At 44.7% G+C, this 21,215-nt stretch overlaps 3 protein-coding genes across 3 annotated transcripts in view; 2 read left to right on the plus strand and 1 right to left on the minus strand.

The window, feature by feature from the left end:
• LOC111188224 (E3 ubiquitin-protein ligase TRIM35-like) overlaps positions 1-21,215 on the plus strand; it is a 251,840-nt gene that overhangs the window by 95,593 nt on the left and 135,032 nt on the right. The window lies entirely within an intron of this gene.
• The window catches only part of LOC125780675 (nuclear factor 7, brain-like), a 237,157-nt gene that overhangs the window by 80,879 nt on the left and 135,063 nt on the right, over positions 1-21,215 (plus strand). The window lies entirely within an intron of this gene.
• On the minus strand, positions 9,097-12,572 carry LOC111190798 (uncharacterized). Its single transcript, XM_049463243.1, has 3 exons — positions 12,196-12,572; positions 10,240-10,339; positions 9,097-10,049 (listed from the first exon to the last, which is right to left on the minus strand). Exons 1-3 carry the CDS (start codon positions 12,351-12,353, stop codon positions 9,522-9,524), a joined length of 786 nt encoding a protein of 261 aa, XP_049319200.1. The 5' UTR covers positions 12,354-12,572; the 3' UTR covers positions 9,097-9,521.

The raw sequence follows: 21,215 nt of genomic DNA on the forward strand, positions 1-21,215 counted from the left end.
CTGATTTCCTAAATAAGACAAGGGCACACTAGCAGGGCTAGCAGGAACTTCAAACTACACCAGACTGCTCTTTTACTTTTTTTTACTTTACTTTCACTTCAGATACGCTGTAGCAGCAACAGCAAACGCGCTTTTCAGCGCGCTTTTTTCGGACAAGGTTGGGCGATTCTCACTTGAGCGGGGCGTGGCAAACCCCCTCTTTCACACTCTCTCTGTTTGCGGACCTCGGGGGCGTTACTCACGGCTTTAAAAGACAGTCTGGTGGCGCTGATTTCCTAAATAAGACAAGGGCACACTAGCAGGGCTAGCAGGAACTTCAAACCACACCAGACTGCTCTTTTACTTTTTTTTTACTTTACTTTCACTTCAGATACGCTGTAGCAGCAACAGCAAACGCGCTTTTCAGCGCGCTTTTTTCGGACAAGGTTGGGCGATTCTCACTTGAGCGGGGCGTGGCAAACCCCCTCTTTCACACTCTCTCTGTTTGCGGACCTCGGGGGCGTTACTCACGGCTTTAAAAGACAGTCTGGTGGCGCTGATTTCCTAAATAAGACAAGGGCACACTAGCAGGGCTAGCAGGAACTTCAAACTACACCAGACTGCTCTTTTACTTTTTTTTACTTTACTTTCACTTCAGATACGCTGTAGCAGCAACAGCAAACGCGCTTTTCTGCGCGCATTTTTCGGACAAGGTTGGGCGATTCTCACTTGAGAGGGGCGTGGCAAACCCCCTCTTTCACACTCTCTCTGTTTGCGGACCTCGGGGGCGTTACTCACGGCTTTAAAAGACAGTCTGGTGGCGCTGATTTCCTAAATAAGACAAGGGCACACTAGCAGGGCTAGCAGGAACTTCAAACTACACCAGACTGCTCTTTTACTTTTTTTACTTTACTTTCACTTCAGATACGCTGTAGCAGCAACAGCAAACGCGCTTTTCAGCGCGCTTTTTTCGGACAAGGTTGGGCGATTCTCACTTGAAAGGGGCGTTTCAAACCCCCTCTTTCACACTCTCTCTGTTTGCGGACCTCGGGGGCGTTACTCACGGCTTTAAAAGACAGTCTGGTGGCGCTGATTTCCTAAATAAGACAAGGGCACACTAGCAGGGCTAGCAGGAACTTCAAACTACACCAGACTGCTCTTTTACTTTTTTTACTTTACTTTCACTTCAGATACACTGTAGCAGCAACAGCAAACGCGCTTTTCAGCGCGCTTTTTTCGGACAAGGTTGGGCGATTCTCACTTGAGCGGGGCGTGGCAAACCCCCGCTTTCACACTCTCTCTGTTTGCGGACCTCGGGGCGTTACTCACGGCTTTAAAAGACAGTCTGGTGGCGCTGATTTCCTAAATAAGACAAGGGCACACTAGCAGGGCTAGCAGGAACTTCAAACTACACCAGACTGCTCTTTTACTTTTTTTACTTTACTTTCACTTCAGATACGCTGTAGCAGCAACAGCAAACGCGCTTTTCAGCGCGCTTTTTTCGGACAAGGTTGGGCGATTCTCACTTGAGCGGGGCATGGCAAACCCCCGCTTTCACACTCTCTCTGTTTTCGGACCTCGGGGGCGTTACTCACGGCTTTAAAAGACAGTCTGGTGGCGCTGATTTCCTAAATAAGACAAGGGCACACTAGCAGGGCTAGCAGGAACTTCGAACTACACCAGACTGCTCTTTTACCTTTTTTACTTTACTTTCACTTCAGATACGCTGTAGCAGCAACAGCAAACGCGCTTTTCAGCGCACTTTTTTCGGACAAGGTTGGGCGATTCTCACTTGAGCGGGGCGTGGCAAACCCCCTCCTTCACACTCTCTCTGTTTGCGGACCTCGGGGGCGTTACTCACGGCTTTAAAAGACAGTCTGGTGGCGCTGATTTCCTAAATAAGACAAGGGCACACTAGCAGGGCTAGCAGGAACTTCAAACTACACCAGACTGCTCTTTTACTTTTTTTAGTTTACTTTCACTTCAGATACGCTGTAGCAGCAACAGCAAACGCGCTTTTCAGCGCGCTTTTTTCGGACAAGGTTGGGCGATTCTCACTTGAGCGGGGCGTGGCAAACCCCCTCTTTCACACTCTCTCTGTTTTCGGACCTCGGGGGCGTTACTCACGGCTTTAAAAGACAGTCTGGTGGCGCTGATTTCCTAAATAAGACAAGGGCACACTAGCAGGGCTAGCAGGAGCTTCAAACTATACCAGACTGCTCTTTTACTTTTTTTTTACTTTACTTTCACTTCAGATACGCTGTAGCAGCAACAGCAAACGCGCTTTTCAGCGCGCTTTTTTCGGACAAGGTTGGGCGATTCTCACTTGAGAGGGGCGTGGCAAACCCCCTCTTTCACACTCTCTCTGTTTGCGGACCTCGGGGGCGTTACTCACGGCTTTAAAAGACAGTCTGGTGGCGCTGATTTCCTAAATAAGACAAGGGCACACTAGCAGGGCTAGCAGGAACTTCAAACTACACCAGACTGCTCTTTTACTTTTTTTACTTTACTTTCACTTCAGATACGCTGTAGCAGCAACAGCAAACGCGCTTTTCAGCGCGCTTTTTTCGGACAAGGTTGGGCGATTCTCACTTGAGCGGGGCGTGGCAAACCCCCTCTTTCACACTCTCTCTGTTTGCGGACCTCGGGGGCGTTACTCACGGCTTTAAAAGACAGTCTGGTGGCGCTGATTTCCTAAATAAGACAAGGGCACACTAGCAGGGCTAGCAGGAACTTCAAACTACACCAGACTGCTCTTTTACTTTTTTTACTTTACTTTCACTTCAGATACGCTGTAGCAGCAACAGCAAACGCGCTTTTCAGCGCGCTTTTTTCGGACAAGGTTGGGCGATTCTCACTTGAAAGGGGCGTGTCAAACCCCCTCTTTCACACTCTCTCTGTTTGCGGACCTCGGGGGCGTTACTCACGGCTTTAAAAGACAGTCTGGTGGCGCTGATTTCCTAAATAAGAAAAGGGCACACTAGCAGGGCTAGCAGGAACTTCAAACTACACCAGACTGCTCTTTTACTTTTTTTTTTACTTTACTTTCACTTCAGATACGCTGTAGCAGCAACAGCAAACGCGCTTTTCAGCGCGCTTTTTTCGGACAAGGTTGGGCGATTCTCACTTGAGCGGGGCGTGGCAAACCCCCGCTTTCACACTCTCTCTGTTTTCGGACCTCGGGGGCGTTACTCACGGCTTTAAAAGACAGTCTGGTGGCGCTGATTTCCTAAATAAGACAAGGGCACACTAGCAGGGCTAGCAGGAACTTCAAACTACACCAGACTGCTCTTTTACCTTTTTTACTTTACTTTCACTTCAGATACGCTGTAGCAGCAACAGCAAACGCGCTTTTCAGCGCTCTATTTTCGGACAAGGTTGGGCGATTCTCACTTGAGCGGGGCGTGGCAAACCCCCTCTTTCACACTCTCTCTGTTTGCGGACCTCGGGGGCGTTACTCACGGCTTTAAAAGACAGTCTGGTGGCGCTGATTTCCTAAATAAGACAAGGGCACACTAGCAGGGCTAGCAGGAACTTCAAACTACACCAGACTGCTCTTTTACTTTTTTTTACTTTACTTTCACTTCAGATACGCTGTAGCAGCAACAGCAAACGCGCTTTTCAGCGCGCTTTTTTCGGACAAGTTTGGGCGATTCTCACTTGAAAGGGGCGTGTCAAACCACCTATTTCACACTCTCTCTGTTTGCGGACCTCGGGGGCGTTACTCACGGCTTTAAAAGACAGTCTGGTGGCGCTGATTTCCTAAATAAGACAAGGGCACACTAGCAGGGCTAGCAGGAACTTCAAACTACACCAGACTGTTCTTTTACTTTTTTTACTTTACTTTCACTTCAGATACGCTGTAGCAGCAACAGCAAACGCGCTTTTCAGCGCGCTTTTTTCGGACAAGGTTGGGCGATTCTCACTTGAGCGGGGCGTGGCAAACCCCCTCTTTCACACTCTCTCTGTTTGCGGACCTCGGGGGCGTTACTCACGGCTTTAAAAGACAGTCTGGTGGCGCTGATTTCCTAAATAAGACAAGGGCACACTAGCAGGGCTAGCAGGAACTTCAAACCACACCAGACTGCTCTTTTACTTTTTTTTACTTTACTTTCACTTCAGATACGCTGTAGCAGCAACAGCAAACGCGCTTTTCAGCGCGCTTTTTTCGGACAAGGTTGGGCGATTCTCACTTGAGCGGGGCGTGGCAAACCCCCTCTTTCACACTCTCTCTGTTTGCGGACCTCGGGGGCGTTACTCACGGCTTTAAAAGACAGTCTGGTGGCGCTGATTTCCTAAATAAGACAAGGGCACACTAGCAGGGCTAGCAGGAACTTCAAACTACACCAGACTGCTCTTTTACTTTTTTTTACTTTACTTTCACTTCAGATACGCTGTAGCAGCAACAGCAAACGCGCTTTTCTGCGCGCTTTTTTCGGACAAGGTTGGGCGATTCTCACTTGAGCGGGGCGTGGCAAACCCCCTCTTTCACACTCTCTCTGTTTGCGGACCTCGGGGCGTTACTCACGGCTTTAAAAGACAGTCTGGTAGCGCTGATTTCCTAAATAAGACAAGGGCACACTAGCAGGGCTAGCAGGAACTTCAAACTACACCAGACTGCTCTTTTACTTTTTTTTGTACTTTACTTTCACTTCAGATACGCTGTAGCAGCAACAGCAAACGCGCTTTTCAGCGCACTTTTTTCGGACAAGGTTGGGCGATTCTCACTTGAGCGGGGCGTGGCAAACCCCCTCCTTCACACTCTCTCTGTTTGCGGACCTCGGGGGCGTTACTCACGGCTTTAAAAGACAGTCTGGTGGCGCTGATTTCCTAAATAAGACAAGGGCACACTAGCAGGGCTAGCAGGAACTTCAAACTACACCAGACTGCTCTTTTACTTTTTTTACTTTACTTTCACTTCAGATACGCTGTAGCAGCAACAGCAAACGCGCTTTTCAGCGCGCTTTTTTCGGACAAGGTTGGGCGATTCTCACTTGAGCGGGGCGTGGCAAACCCCCTCTTTCACACTCTCTCTGTTTTCGGACCTCGGGGCGTTACTCACGGCTTTAAAAGACAGTCTGGTGGCGCTGATTTCCTAAATAAGACAAGGGCACACTAGCAGGGCTAGCAGGAACTTCAAACTACACCAGACTGCTCTTTTAATTTTTTTTACTTTACTTTCACTTCAGATACGCTGTAGCAGCAAACGCGCTTTTCAGAGCGCTTTTTTCGGACAAGGTTGGGCGATTCTCACTTGAGCGGGGCGTGGCAAACCCCCTCTTTCACACTCTCTCTGTTTGCGGACCTCGGGGGCGTTACTCACGGCTTTAAAAGACAGTCTGGTGGCGCTGATTTCCTAAATAAGACAAGGGCACACTAGCAGGGCTAGCAGGAACTTCAAACTACACCAGACTGCTCTTTTACTTTTTTTACTTTACTTTCACTTCAGATACGCTGTAGCAGCAAACGCGCTTTTCAGCGCGCTTTTTTCGGACAAGGTTGGGCGATTCTCACTTGAGCGGGGCGTGGCAAACCCCCTCTTTCACACTCTCTCTGTTTTCGGACCTCGGGGGCGTTACTCACGGCTTTAAAAGACAGTCTGGTGGCGCTGATTTCCTAAATAAGACAAGGGCACACTAGCAGGGCTAGCAGGAACTTCAAACTACACCAGACTGCTCTTTTACTTTTTTTACTTTACTTTCACTTCAGATACGCTGTAGCAGCAACAGCAAACGCGCTTTTCAGCCCGCTTTTTTCGGACAAGGTTGGGCGATTCTCACTTGAGCGGGGCGTGGCAAACCCCCTCCTTCACACTCTCTCTGTTTGCGGACCTCGGGGGCGTTACTCACGGCTTTAAAAGACAGTCTGGTGGCGCTGATTTCCTAAATAAGACAAGGGCACACTAGCAGGGCTAGCAGGAACTTCAAACTACACCAGACTGCTCTTTTACTTTTTTTACTTTACTTTCACTTCAGATACGCTGTAGCAGCAACAGCAAACGCGCTTTTCAGCGCGCTTTTTTCGGACAAGGTTGGGCGATTCTCACTTGATCGGGGCGTGGCAAACCCCCTCTTTCACACTCTCTCTGTTTGCGGACCTCGGGGGCGTTACTCACGGCTTTAAAAGACAGTCTGGTGGTGCTGATTTCCTAAATAAGACAAGGGCACACTAGCAGGGCTAGCAGGAACTTCAAACTATAGTTTGAAGTGATTCTGTGTTTTAGTCAGTGGAAACTAATATTATTAAGTTGAGTGAACTTATCGGCCAGTATAACTCAATAAAATGAGTTCAGAGAACTTCAACCTGAAAACTTAAAAATGTTGGTTGAACCAATGAAAAAATGTGATTTGAACCAACTTTTAGTCACTACCTGTGTCAATGCTCTTTCTAGAGTGTTGGTTCATGCAGCTTTCCTATAGGCTCCTGGCACCATATATCTGCATATTGGGTGTGGCCTCTTCCTTACTCACCATCTTTGTGTTGTCTGTTGCCCAAAGCTACCTTATCCTAGGCGTGCAATATTATAATATAATTTGATTGCCAGGCCTCAGTGTTTGTGGGCTGTAAGAGCACATTAACATTATTCTGTGTTTTTAGTGATCACAGTATGCTGGCTTTGAGTTACAGAGTTCACTCTTTGCTGAGTTTACTCCAGTATTATACTATCAGTATTTGCAGTTAAATAATAATATACCAAATATGTTGAGAATACCACATTGAGTTAACTCAGACTTTTAAGGCAGCAGGAGAACTTATATTGCTGAGTTTAAACAACTTGAAATTTTTTACATTGTACTTTAAAATTATGAAGCACGTAATTAAGTTGGATAAACTGGATAATTTAAGTTGATTTGCCTTAAATTTAAGTTGAGATAATGAAAACTGTCAACTTGAAAGTAATCAAATAATTACGTTGAGCTAACTTGTTTACTTAATTTGTAAAAACTTAATTTATTTATGTGTTACCAATTGAAGTAATTTTTTTAAGTTGTTCCAACAATTCTCTTTTTTCAGTGTACACCAGACTGCTCTTTTACTTTTTTACTTTACTTTCACTTCAGATACGCTGTAGCTGCAACAGCAAACGCGCTTTTCAGCGCGCTTTTTTCGGACAAGGTTGGGCGATTCTCACTTGAGCGGGGCGTGGCAAACCCCCTCTTTCACACTCTCTCTGTTTGCGGACCTCGGGGGCGTTACTCACGGCTTTAAAAGACAGTCTGGTGGCGCTGATTTCCTAAATAAGACAAGGGCACACTAGCAGGGCTAGCAGGAACTTCAAACTACACCAGACTGCGCTTTTACTTTTTTACTTTACTTTCACTTCAGATACACTGTAGCAGCAACAGCAAACGCGCTTTTCAGCGCGCTTTTTTCGGACAAGGTTGGGCGATTCTCACTTGAGCGGGGCGTGGCAAACCCCCTCTTTCACACTCTCTCTGTTTGCGGACCTCGGGGGCGTTACTCACGGCTTTAAAAGACAGTCTGGTGGCGCTGATTTCCTAAATAAGACAAGGGCACACTAGCAGGGCTAGCAGGAACTTCAAACTACACCAGACTGCTCTTTTACTTTTTTTACTTTACTTTCACTTCAGATACACTGTAGCAGCAACAGCAAACGCGCTTTTCAGCGCGCTTTTTAGGACAAGGTTGGGCGATTCTCACTTGAGCGGGGCGTGGCAAACCCCCTCTTTCACACTCTCTCTGTTTGCGGACCTCGGGGGCGTTACTCACGGCTTTAAAAGACAGTCTGGTGGCGCTGATATCCTAAATAAGACAAGGGCACACTAGCAGGGCTAGCAGGAACTTCAAACTACACCAGACTGCTCTTTTACTTTTTTTACTTTACTTTCACTTCAGATACACTGTAGCAGCAACAGCAAACGCGCTTTTCAGCGCGCTTTTTTCGGACAAGGTTGGGCGATTCTCACTTGAGCGGGGCGTGGCAAACCCCCTCTTTCACACTCTCTCTGTTTGCGGACCTCGGGGGCGTTACTCACGGCTTTAAAAGACAGTCTGGTGGCGCTGATTTCCTAAATAAGACAAGGGCACACTAGCAGGGCTAGCAGGAACTTCAAACTACACCAGACTGCTCTTTTACTTTTTTTACTTTACTTTCACTTCAGATACGCTGTAGCAGCAACAGCAAACGCGCTTTTCAGCGCGCTTTTTCGGACAAGGTTGGGCGATTCTCACTTGAGCGGGGCGTGGCAAACCCCCTCTTTCACACTCTCTCTGTTTGCGGACCTCGGGGGCGTTACTCACGGCTTTAAAAGACAGTCTGGTGGCGCTGATATCCTAAATAAGACAAGGGCACACTAGCAGGGCTAGCAGGAACTGCAAACTACACCAGACTGCTCTTTTACTTTTTTACTTTACTTTCACTTCAGATACGCTGTAGCAGCAACAGCAAACGCGCTTTTCAGCGCGCTTTTTTCGGACAAGGTTGGGCGATTCTCACTTGAGCGGGGCGTGGCAAACCCACTCTGTCACACTCTCTCTGTTTGCGTACCTCGGGGGCGTTACTCACGGCTTTAAAAGACAGTCTGGTGGCGCTGATTTCCTAAATAAGACAAGGGCACCAAGGGCGTAGGAGCGGGCTTGATATTGGGGGGGACACATTTGCCAATATGAACCCAAGCCCACCCAATAGTTCCCTAGAACAACATTTGTGGAAATTACTTTTAATTAAAAGTAAATTATTATTATAAGGTGATTTTACAACCTAAACATGTTACTCCACATTACAGCTACTGTTGTTAGAAAAATTATGCATGCAATGTCTGAATTATCACCTAATATTTAAAATAATATAACAGATTATTATTATTGTTATTATTATTATTATTATTATTATTATTATTATTATTATTATTATTATTATTATTATGTATTGGCATGTCAATTCTGTTGTTTATTTACATTTTCTCCTGCACTTTTTCTTTTTCTACTGAGAGCTCTTCTTAAGATGGTGTCCTTTTATGTAAAAGAATGTAACTTTACGTTTCATAGAGATTTTTATAAACGTCAGGATATGTGGTCTTACTGTGAAATACAAATGAACAGAAGTCACGTTACAGCAGTGTTTCTCTACCCAGTTCTTATATATTCTACCAGTGGCGGCTCCTGAGAAATCTCTCTGGGGGGGCAATTGTGTTAACATCCAAGGTCTCCTTTCCACTGGGAAAATAAATAAACAGCTAGCTAACAAGAACATAAAAAATTATTATAAATAAATGTTTCTCTTTACAGTGTATCAGTATTTGTGCACTGATATCCTGATATACAATGACTGAACAATTAACTGTGGTCACGAAAAAAAAGTTGATATCTCAGTTAGCACTCACAAACAACTGGAGATAGGCCAGATTTACCATCAGATCTTCCCAATCACAACAATTTAATGCCATCTTCATCAGAGAGCATTTTATTTTAGGTATTGCATTTTAGAATAGAAATAGGCAATAGCACTAGGGCTGATGTGCAATGAAACCCTAACAATTCAACAATTAAATCAGTTCAATCAGCAGTTATCTTCTCACTATTCACTTGTACTGAAATTTTGCTCGTCTCTCTTTAAAAGCAGCAAAGTGATCAATCACACTCTCATTAAAGTCAGGCATGTTCCTGACCAGTTCTCTCTCCATTGAAAGCATGGCCAGAGCATTGAGACGTTCCTGTCCCATTGCATTTCGCAGAAATGTCTTTATTCTTTTTAAGGTGGAGAAACACCTTTCCGCTTCAGCCGTTGTCATGGGAGTGGTTATGAGGATGTTTAACAGAGTCACAGTCTCAGAAAAAGTGTCCTGGAGGTTATACTTCAGTAGAACCTGATATAATGCCAGTGCACCACAGCAGCTTTTGAATTCAGGACTCTCATAGATTAGTGACAGCTCAGTCTTGAGCTTTGCCTTATTCAGCATGGGGTATGCCATGATGGTGGTGGTAAGAGCCTCAGCAGGAAATGTACGGCAATGCTGTTCGAACATGTCTCCTTGTAGCAGTGTGGCACTGATGAGGTGGTCAGTGAAGGAGAACCTTTCTTTAGCATGAACCAGGATTGTGTCACAGACCTGCACACACACACACACACACACACACACACACACACACACACACACACACACACTGTTATTTAATTGGGTTTCTTAATTTCTTCCACTATTATTGAGAGAATAGAGATAGATGTAGTGGAAAACTACAAAAAGGGTTTCAGGGTGATGAACAGGCCTTTCTTAAATAGTCAGTAATACATGCCTATACCTCTTTAGTTAGCCTCAGTTTCTCTTCTGGTCCCAAGGACCTCCTTGATCTTGTGGTACCTTCTGCAACTTGTTGCTTCTCAGTGGATGGATCTTGGTCCCTGAAGGATGACAGAGCAACAGTATTAATGTCACTGACTATAGCTGCAATTCCTATCTGTATTTTTTGTGTGCATTTGAAGTGCAAGTGTGTGTGCTGTAAGGAGTGCAAACTAAATATAGAAATTGATTACCATATGTAAAAAAAATACAAAATAAAGACAAACAGTTAGAGCTTAGATTTTCTGCATGAACCCGACCCTATATTCGAAGCAACCACATTCATCCGGCCGGGTCGGGTCAGGCTCAAAAAAAAGTCCGAGATGTAGGCATCTGTTTTTTAATTATATTTTTATCTTATATAACGCTCTGGCGTTATCATCACAATGTAGCTAAGTACCAATTATTATCGTTGACGAAAATAAACAAAATAACGAAAACTGAAAGTGAAAAAAACATTTTTGTTAACTGAAACTAATAAAAACGGTAATTAAAAGGAAAAAAAACGTTACTAACTGGAACTGTATTGTGTGTTTAAAAAACTAAATAAAACGAACTGAAATTACAAATAGAATACCCTTCGTTTTCGTGTTTGTTAATTTATTAATAAGCGCTGATTCTCCTCGCGAAGCGGAGCCGGTGTTCTGTCGAATTGTCCTACCCATCGATACATGCTTCCCAAAAGTACTGCGCATGCGCTGACCTACACATTTGAATTATTTCTCGTGTTTTTATTTATAATTAATCTGTTTTGCATTAAACAACCTGGACGCACTGTTATTGCATACAAGTGTAAATGGAAACAAAAAAAAATCAATTATTATTATAAATAAATACAAAAGCAGTTTGTAATGAGCTATATTTGCCATAACTTTGCCATGATACAATGATTTATGCAATCTAAATCTAATAATGTACATCTACTGAAATTTCACTGGGTACATGCCCTAAAATTGTGCTTCTTTTTTATTTTTACACTTAAATATACATTAGGGCAGCACAGTTCGACAAGCTAAGACAATTCGACAGAACACCGGATTCTGCGGGGAGTCCGATTCGGCACGACAGCCTCAGCTGCACTCTAGCCGCGAAATAACGACAGAAAACACTGAGAAAGCTGCAGAATTCTGTATGGGATCAGAATATGAGCACGAGGGGAAAAACAGGAGATATAAGGAATAAACTCAACACAGCTATAAGTCAATTTGAGATGCAGCTGTGAAAACCTTTGCCTGTGAGTAGGACAACCTCAAGCGGGAGGATGAACTGATAAATCTCTCTTTTTCCCTTTCTCTCTTAGTCATAGTTAATTATATTGGTGAAAATTAGTGAAACCTGTAGAGTTTATTGTGTTTGAGCTTGTTTATGTGTTTCTCAGACTGAACTGATGTGTAAAAACTAATACATATAGCAAACCCACTCTAAAACGAATGAAAACGAACTGAATTGGAGGAGAAAATGTGAAAGTAAAAAATAATAATAATAAACTATAATGAAAAAATCTAAACTATTATAACCTTGTAAGTTACAAATTAAACTGCCTAAAAAAAGTTGCACTAGTTAGAATGTTTTAATCACGCAGCTCTGGCCGCACGTGAGCTCTTCACTCCTTCACGGTTCTTAAAATATTTGTAGTAAATAACAGTTCTATGCTTCTATGTTGCAGTGTTAGTTTACATCATTCTAAACAGATTTCGCTCATTCAAACAGCCCGAAAACAGCCAGTTTTGGGGTCGGGTCGGGCTCATAATGACAGTTTATGGGGCGGGTTGAGTGGGGCTCGGACAGAAAGTGCACGGGCATAATTTAGAATTAAAGAAAAATGTTTTTCACTGATACAGACTTGCACAAAGGATGTACATCTGGTTATGACCATTTTTTTTATTAAGACGGTATGAATAACAGTATTTAATCTTACCTTATGGCCTGCAAACTGCTTGTGAATCTCTGGATGGCTCGTTTGATGAACACTGCATCAATGTCCTTCTTCTGCAGCTGCTGGTACAACACGTCAACATGAGGCATGATTTGATGAAATAGTTGAAGGAAAAACTGGAAGTCATCATCCTGCAGCATCCTCAAAAAGCCAGACGCCTCCCTCACTGTAGTGCTATCAAATGAGCTGGTTGTCCTGATTGTTTCAAAACACTGTACTAGGTCATCTAGGTTCTCATAGACAGTGTTCACAATTCTGCTGTTGAAGTTCCATCTTGTGGAAGATGCTCTTGGCAGCCTTCGCGAAACAATCTGGTCAAGAACGTTAGTGCGTTTGGGCGACCGGCTAAAAAAACTGGTAATTCCATCCAAATCTGAAAAGAAAACTTTCACTCCTTTGATGTGAGATGTGGCTTGCTGCATAATCAAATTCATCTGGTGTGCATAACAATGCACATAATGGGCATTTGTGTAATGTTCCCGCACCTTTTGCTGCACACCTGCTCGCTCTCCTCTCATCACACTGGCCCCATCGTATGCTTGCGCAATAAGTTTTTCTTTGTCATTTTCAGAAAAAATACTGTTTAGTCTTTGTAAAATCGCACTGGCAATCGAATTGGATGTTGTATCCAAGACGGGGATGAATTCAAAAAAACGTTCTTGCACAGAATGGTTACCGTCAATGTATCGAAACACAAGCACCAATTGAGTGTGTGTGGAAACGTCTGTGGTCTCATCTGCTTGGATAGCTACGAAGCGAGCTGACTTCACCTCCTCCATTATGCGTTCCCTGATGACTGATAGCATGCAATCCAACAGCTCATTTTGCACGGTCTTTGACGTGGCCTTAAAGACTGTGGCAGTTTTTAAGTGCTCCTCAAACACCTCATCTAGCGACGCCACTAAATCCACCAGTCCACGAAAAATCCCAGGGTTGCTGGAGCCCTCAGTTTCATCTTTCCCTCGGAGTGCTAATTCGAACACTCCGCAAAACTTCACACAGTCAATAAGACGGGCCAGTATGTGGCGGTTTTTGCTCACCTCGTCGTTGTGCTTACGAACAGCTATTCTGTAGCCCTCGTCCAACTGCGTAGCAATGTTAACCTTCCCAAAAGCTGAAAATTTCAGGCAGCTGTCCATATGGAGCTTCGAAGTTTCATGCTTTTTCACCTTTTCTGAGAGATGATGCATGTCGGTGACACCTGTAGTAGTCCATGCGGTCTCTGTGCCAGTGCCACTATTCGGATGAAAGAGAACGCAGGGATAGCAGAACAGGGCGCTAGCTACTTCACAGCCTGCTAGCCATGTTTTCCGTTCATACCAGCTTCGCGAAAATCCCCGGTTATATGATTTTCCTCCCTTTGTAGACACTTGTTTGATGTTTAAATTTGGTCTCGGCGGCCCCAAGTCCTTAGTTGCTAATTTATCCTGATTATTACGACGACAGAAGGGAACTTCTCTCAATGAAACGATTGAGTTGTTCTGAGTTGAAGGAATGCTAGCCATGTTGACCAGATCTTTAGCTGTACCATTTTGTGCGCTTACGTGTGACGTAAGCGCGTAAGTGCGAGCCCTCCCGGAACCCGCAGACATTGCATTGCAGAGCCTACACTTAAAAAAAAAAATTAATATGAAAGTCTACGAGAGCATTCAGGGCGATTTTCAGTCAGACTAAAATCGCCCAAAAGGGGTGGTACGACAACCAATGCACCTCAACGCTGATTGGATAATGACATTCCGAAGCAAGAGAGACTGCCCAGAGCAGTCATAGTTAAATGCTGCTGTAGAATGTGAGAGAAAAAATCTTCCCTTTTGTCCATTAGTGGTGCGTCGCCCAATCGCCCTAATTAACAAACCGCCCCTGTATTCTACTGCATATTAAAACTGTTCTGCATATTCTACAGCTTCCTCTGGTGCACTGTAAGCCCGGATAAGTTGAGTTTACTTAAAAAATTTGAGGAAACCGGTTGCCTTAAAAAAGTTAAGTAATGGGCAATGAAAACTTAAGTTAACATAACTTAAAACATCAAGTTAATACAACTAAATGGTAAGTTGATTTAACTCTTTTGTTTTTGTTACACCAATTCATTTGCCCTACAATTCTACTTAGTATCTTGAGTTACAAGTAAGCAAAAATTTTGATTTCTTCTTACTTTTATTTTTTATTAAACGTTACTTAAATATTTTTATAAATATTCATGGAAAAAACAGAGAAAAACTCGCGGGGCCGACGGGCGTAGCTCGCGGAGCTGGCGGGAGAAGCTCGCGGATCTGGCGGGAGAAGCTCGCGGAGCTGGCGTGAGAAGCTCGCGGAGCCAGCGGGAGAAGCTCGCGGAGCCGGCGGGAGAAGCTTGCGGAGCCGGCGGATGGAGCTCGCGGAGCTGGCGTGAGAAGCTCGCGGAGCTGGCGTGAGAAGCTCGCGGAGCCAGCGGGAGAAGCTTGCGGAGCCGGCGGATGGAGCTCGCGGAGCTGGCGGGAGAAGCTCGCGGAGCTGGCGGGAGAAGCTCGCGGAGCCGACGGGCTCGCGGAGCTTGCGAAGCCGACGGGCGAAGCTCGCAGAGCTCGCGGAGTCGATGGGAGATGGCAGAAAAAAAACTTTTTTTTTGCATTTAAACCTGCCCTTTTCCCAGCTTGCTGTTGGTGAGGCGGCGGGCGAAGCTTTGCGTCCTCCGTGCCTCTGCAGTCTAAACTGCAAGGCGGGAAAATGTGGGCAGCTCAGTGGACCAGTCACAGCTGCCGCTCTCCGTGTCGCTGAGCCTGCGAGCCTGCCCGCCGTCTCCGCGAGCTTCTCCCGCCGGCTCCGCGAGCTACGCCCGCCGGCTCCGCGAGCTTCGCCCGCCTGCTCCGCGAGCTTCTCCCGTCGGCTCCGCAAGCTCCGCCCGCCGGCTCCGCGAGCTCAGCCGAAGCTTTGCGTCCTCTGTGCCTCTGCAGTCTAAACTGCAAGGCGGGAAAATGTGGGCAGCTCAGCGGACCAGTCACAGCTGCCGCTGTCCGTGTCGCTGAGCCTGCGAGCCTGCCCGCCGGAGAAGCTCGCGGAGCTTGCGGAGCCGGCGGGCAGACTCGCAGGCTCAGCTACACGGACAGCGGCAGCTGTGACTGGTCCGCTGAGCTGCCCACATTTTCCCGCCTTGCAGTTTAGACTGCAGAGGCATGGAGGACGCAAAGCTTCGCCCGCCGCCTCACCAACAGCAAGCTGGGAAAAGGGCGGGTTTAAATGCATAAAAAAGTTTTTTTCTGTCAAATAACTTAAAAAGTTAAGTCAATCAGTTCAAAAACTTAAAATGTTTAGTTTATTAAACTAAAAACTATTAACACGTTTAAATACGTGCTGAAATGAGTACAATATACTTACATTTGACAGTAATGGACTAAAACTTAATAATTTATGTACATTGAATATACATTTTTAATTAGAAATAAAATCCGGGCTTACAGTGTGGATATACATGATTAATTTAGGCTCCATAGGGGGCTAAAGGATTTTAACAGGTAAACTCAGTAAATGACTGTTTATTAGCTGATCAGGTGGAAAACACTAGTTTAGGGCAGTGATCGGGGTTAAGAAACTGCTTTAAACTACCAAGTTAAAGTACTGTACGAAATTCTGGCGATCATCTACATCCAGCTTCTAGATAACTAGTTAGTTAAATCAATTTTCGTTCATTATAGCTCACAGTAAGTCCTGTAATCCTAAATGAATAAACAGTTTGAAAATTAAAGGGATTAGCTGATCAGGTACAGGGAAACATTACATATATATTTTATTTTTTTCCTTTAACCCTGACTCCCAATCTAGCTAATTCCAATGTTAAGCTAACTCACTCACACAGCTGCAGTTTATTAATGACAGTGGGTTTAAACTGTGTGCTGATTCAGAGACGTGTATTTTTAACCAGCTATCAGAAACATATCATCACAGTTGAAGTGGTTAGCCTATCGTTACCTTTCTTTTAGAAAAATCTCCGTATATCCAGATCTGTTTTAAAATCAGCTGAAGCTGCTGCAGCCCGATCCCGCTGCTAAATCTCACAGCGAGGGGGCGGGGCTTCCCCAACAGCAAACTGCCTCTGCTCCGAGCGCCGCAAAACCAGCAAGCTGATTGGCTGTTTCTACTGAGAGGCGTGACTTAATACCTGAACCGGCTCCGTGATTGGTCCGGTCTGTCTCCTCATTAATAGTACAGCTGACCTGAGCGAACTGATATCATTTTTGGGGGGGACAAATCCACCTGTTTCTAATATTAGGTGGGACATGTCCCACCCATCCCCCCCGGTTCCTACGCCTATGAAGGGCACACTAGCAGGGCTAGAAGGAACTTCAAACTACACCAGACTGCTCTTTTACTTTTTTTACTTTACTTTCACTTCAGATACGCTGTAGCAGCAACAGCAAACGCGCTTTTCAGCGCGCTTTTTTCGGACAAGGTTGGGCGATTCTCACTTGAGCGGGGCGTGGCAAACCCCCTCTTTCACACTCTTTCTGTTTGCGGACCTCGGGGGCGTTACTCACGGCTTTAAAAGACAGTCTGGTGGCGCTGATTTCCTAAATAAGACAAGGGCACACTAGCAGGGCTAGCAGGAACTTCAAACTACACCAGACTGCTCTTTTACTTTTTTTTACTTTACTTTCACTTCAGATACACTGTAGCAGCAACAGCAAACGCGCTTTTCAGCGCGCTTTTTTCGGACAAGGTTGGGCGATTCTCACTTGAGCTAGGCGTGGCAAACCCCCTCCTTCACACTCTCTCTGTTTGCGGACCTCGGGGGCGTTACTCACGGCTTTAAAAGACAGTCTGGTGGCGCTGATTTCCTAAATAAGACAAGGGCACACTAGCAGGGCTAGCAGGAACTTCAAACTACACCAGACTGCTCTTTTACTTTTTTTACTTTACTTTCACTTCAGATACGCTGTAGCAGCAACAGCAAACGCGCTTTTCAGCGCGCTTTTTTCGGACAAGGTTGGGCGATTCTCACTTGAGCGGGGCGTGGCAAACCCCCTCTTTCACACTCTCTCTGTTTGCGGACCTCGAGGGCGTTACTCACGGCTTTAAAAGACAGTCTGGTGGCGCTGATTTCCTAAATAAGACAAGGGCACACTAGCAGGGCTAGCAGGAACTTCAAACTATAGTTTGAAGTGATTCTGTGTTTTAGTCAGTGGAAACTAATATTATTAAGTTGAGTGAACTTATCGGCCAGTATAACTCAATAAAATGAGTTCAGAGAACTTCAACCTGAAAACTTAAAAATGTTGGTTGAACCAATGAAAAAATGTGATTTGAACCAACTTTTAGTCACTACCTGTGTCAATGCTCTTTCTAGAGTGTTGGTTCATGCAGCTTTCCTATAGGCTCCTGGCACCATATATCTGCATATTGGGTGTGGCCTCTTCCTTACTCACCATCTTTGTGTTGTCTGTTGCCCAAAGCTACCTTATCCTAGGCGTGCAATATTATAATATAATTTGATTTGCCACGCCTCAGTGTTTGTGGGCTGTAAGAGCACATTAACATTATTCTGTGTTTTTAGTGATCACAGTATGCTGGCTTTGAGCTACAGAGTTCACTCTTTGCTGAGTTTACTCCAGTATTATACTATCAGTATTTGCAGTTAAATAATAATATACCAAATATGTTGAGAATCCCACGTTGAGTTAACTCAGACTTTTAAGGCAGCAGGAGAACTTATATTGCTGAGTTTAAACAAATTGAAATGTTTTACATTGTACTTTAAAATTATGAAGCACGTAATTAAGTTGGATAAACTGGATAATTTAAGTTGATTTGCCTTAAATTTAAGTTGAGATAATGAAAACTGTCAACTTGAAAGTAATCAAATAATTACGTTGAGCTAACTTGTTTACTTAATTTGTAAAAACTTAATTTATATATGTGTTACCAATTGAAGTATTTTTTTTAAGTTGGTCCAACAATTCTCTTTTTTCAGTGTACACCAGACTGCTCTTTTACTTTTTTACTTTACTTTCACTTCAGATATGCTGTAGCTGCAACAGCAAACGCGCTTTTCAGCGCGCTTTTTTCGGACAAGGTTGGGCGATTCTCACTTGAGCGGGGCGTGGCAAACCCACTCTGTCACACTCTCTATGTTTGCGTACCTCGGGGGCGTTACTCACGGCTTTAAAAGACAGTCTGGTGGCGCTGATTTCCTAAATAAGACAAGGGCACACTAGCAGGGCTAGAAGGAACTTCAAACTACACCAGACTGCTCTTTTACTTTTTTTACTTTACTTTCACTTCAGATATGCTGTATAGCAGCAACAGCAAACGCGCTTTTCAGCGCGCTTTTTTCGGACAAGGTTGGGCGATTCTCACTTGAGCGGGGCGTGGCAAACCCCCTCTTTCACACTCTCTCTGTTTGCGGACCTCGGGGGCGTTACTCACGGCTTTAAAAGACAGTCTGGTGGCGCTGATTTCCTAAATAAGACAAGGGCACACTAGCAGGGCTAGCAGGAACTTCAAACTACACCAGACTGCTCTTTTACTTTTTTTACTTTACTTTCACTTCAGATACGCTGTAGCAGCAACAGCAAACGCGCTTTTCAGCGCGCTTTTTTCGGACAAGGTTGGGCGATTCTCACTTGAGCGGGGCGTGGCAAACCCCCTCTTTCACACTCTTTCTGTTTGCGGACCTCGGGGGCGTTACTCACGGCTTTAAAAGACAGTCTGGTGGCGCTGATTTCCTAAATAAGACAAGGGCACACTAGCAGGGCTAGCAGGAACTTCAAACTACACCAGACTGCTCTTTTACTTTTTTTTACTTTACTTTCACTTCAGATACACTGTAGCAGCAACAGCAAACGCGCTTTTCAGCGCGCTTTTTTCGGACAAGGTTGGGCGATTCTCACTTGAGCGAGGCGTGGCAAACCCCCTCTTTCACACTCTCTCTGTTTGCGGACCTCGGGGGCGTTACTCACGGCTTTAAAAGACAGTCTGGTGGCGCTGATTTCCTAAATAAGACAAGGGCACACTAGCAGGGCTAGCAGGAACTTCAAACTACACCAGACTGCTCTTTTACTTTTTTTACTTTACTTTCACTTCAGATACGCTGTAGCAGCAACAGCAAACGCGCTTTTCAGCGCGCTTTTTTCGGACAAGGTTGGGCGATTCTCACTTGAGCGGGGCGTGGCAAACCCCCTCTTTCACACTCTCTCTGTTTGCGGACCTCGGGGGCGTTACTCACGGCTTTAAAAGACAGTCTGGTGGCGCTGATTTCCTAAATAAGACAAGGGCACACTAGCAGGGCTAGCAGGAACTTCAAACTATAGTTTGAAGTGATTCTGTGTTTTAGTCAGTGGAAACTAATATTATTAAGTTGAGTGAACTTATCGGCCAGTATAACTCAATAAAATGAGTTCAGAGAACTTCAACCTGAAAACTTAAAAATGTTGGTTGAACCAATGAAAAAATGTGATTTGAACCAACTTTTAGTCACTACCTGTGTCAATGCTCTTTCTAGAGTGTTGGTTCATGCAGCTTTCCTATAGGCTCCTGGCACCATATATCTGCATATTGGGTGTGGCCTCTTCCTTACTCACCATCTTTGTGTTGTCTGTTGCCCAAAGCTACCTTATCCTAGGCGTGCAATATTATAATATAATTTGATTTGGCACGCCTCAGTGTTTGTGGGCTGTAAGAGCACATTAACATTATTCTGTGTTTTTAGTGATCACAGTATGCTGGCTTTGAGCTACAGGGTTCACTCTTTGCTGAGTTTACTCCAGTATTATACTATCAGTATTTGCAGTTAAATAATAATATACCAAATATGTTGAGAATCCCACATTGAGTTAACTCAGACTTTTAAGGCAGCAGGAGAACTTATATTGCTGAGTTTAAACAAATTGAAATGTTTTACATTGTACTTTAAAATTATGAAGCACGTAATTAAGTTGGATAAACTGGATAATTTAAGTTGATTTGCCTTAAATTTAAGTTGAGATAATGAAAACTGTCAACTTGAAAGTAATCAAATAATTACGTTGAGCTAACTTGTTTACTTAATTTGTAAAAACTTAATTTATATATGTGTTACCAATTGAAGTAATTTTTTTAAGTTGGTCCAACAATTCTCTTTTTTCAGTGTACACCAGACTGCTCTTTTACTTTTTTACTTTACTTTCACTTCAGATATGCTGTAGCTGCAACAGCAAACGCGCTTTTCAGCGCGCTTTTTTCGGACAAGGTTGGGCGATTCTCACTTGAGCGGGGCGTGGCAAACCCCCTCTTTCACACTCTCTCTGTTTGCGGACCTCGGGGGCGTTACTCACGGCTTTAAAAGACAGTCTGGTGGCGCTGATTTCCTAAATAAGACAAGGGCACACTAGCAGGGCTAGCAGGAACTTCAAACTACACCAGACTGCTCTTTTACTTTTTTTACTTTACTTTCACTTCAGATACACTGTAGCAGCAACAGCAAACGCGCTTTTCAGCGCGCTTTTTTCGGACAAGGTTGGGCGATTCTCACTTGAGCGGGGCGTGGCAAACCCCCTCTTTCACACTCTCTCTGTTTGCGGACCTCGGGGGCGTTACTCACGGCTTTAAAAGACAGTCTGGTGGCGCTGATTTCCTAAATAAGACAAGGGCACACTAGCAGGGCTAGCAGGAACGTCAAACTACACCAGACTGCTCTTTTACTTTTTTTACTTTACTTTCACTTCAGATACGCTGTAGCAGCAACAGCAAACGCGCTTTTCAGCGCGCTTTTTTCGGACAAGGTTGGGCGATTCTCACTTGAGCGGGGCGTGGCAAACCCCCTCTTTCACACTCTCTCTGTTTGCGGACCTCGGGGGCGTTACTCACGGCTTTAAAAGACAGTCTGGTGGCGCTGATTTCCTAAATAAGACAAGGGCACACTAGCAGGGCTAGCAGGAACTTCAAACTACACCAGACTGCTCTTTTACTTTTTTTACTTTACTTTCACTTCAGATACACTGTAGCAGCAACAGCAAACGCGCTTTTCAGCGCGCTTTTTTCGGACAAGGTTGGGC

Source organism: Astyanax mexicanus, chromosome 13, assembly GCF_023375975.1.
Source record: "Astyanax mexicanus isolate ESR-SI-001 chromosome 13, AstMex3_surface, whole genome shotgun sequence".
In the NCBI taxonomy this organism is placed as follows: Eukaryota; Metazoa; Chordata; class Actinopteri; order Characiformes; family Acestrorhamphidae; genus Astyanax; species Astyanax mexicanus.

Bases quoted from the DNA above. Each gene is read 5' to 3' on its own strand.
- LOC111190798 (XM_049463243.1), bottom strand. From the start codon at position 12,353: ATGCTGCAGGATGATGACTTCCAGTTTTTCCTTCAACTATTTCATCAA. The intron at 10,340-12,195 runs GTAAGATTAAAT...GTCATCCTTCAG, and splicing joins AGCAGTTTGCAGGCCATAAG to GGACCAAGATCCATCCACTG. The intron at 10,050-10,239 runs GTATAGGCATGT...GTGTGTGTGCAG, and splicing joins AACTGAGGCTAACTAAAGAG to GTCTGTGACACAATCCTGGT.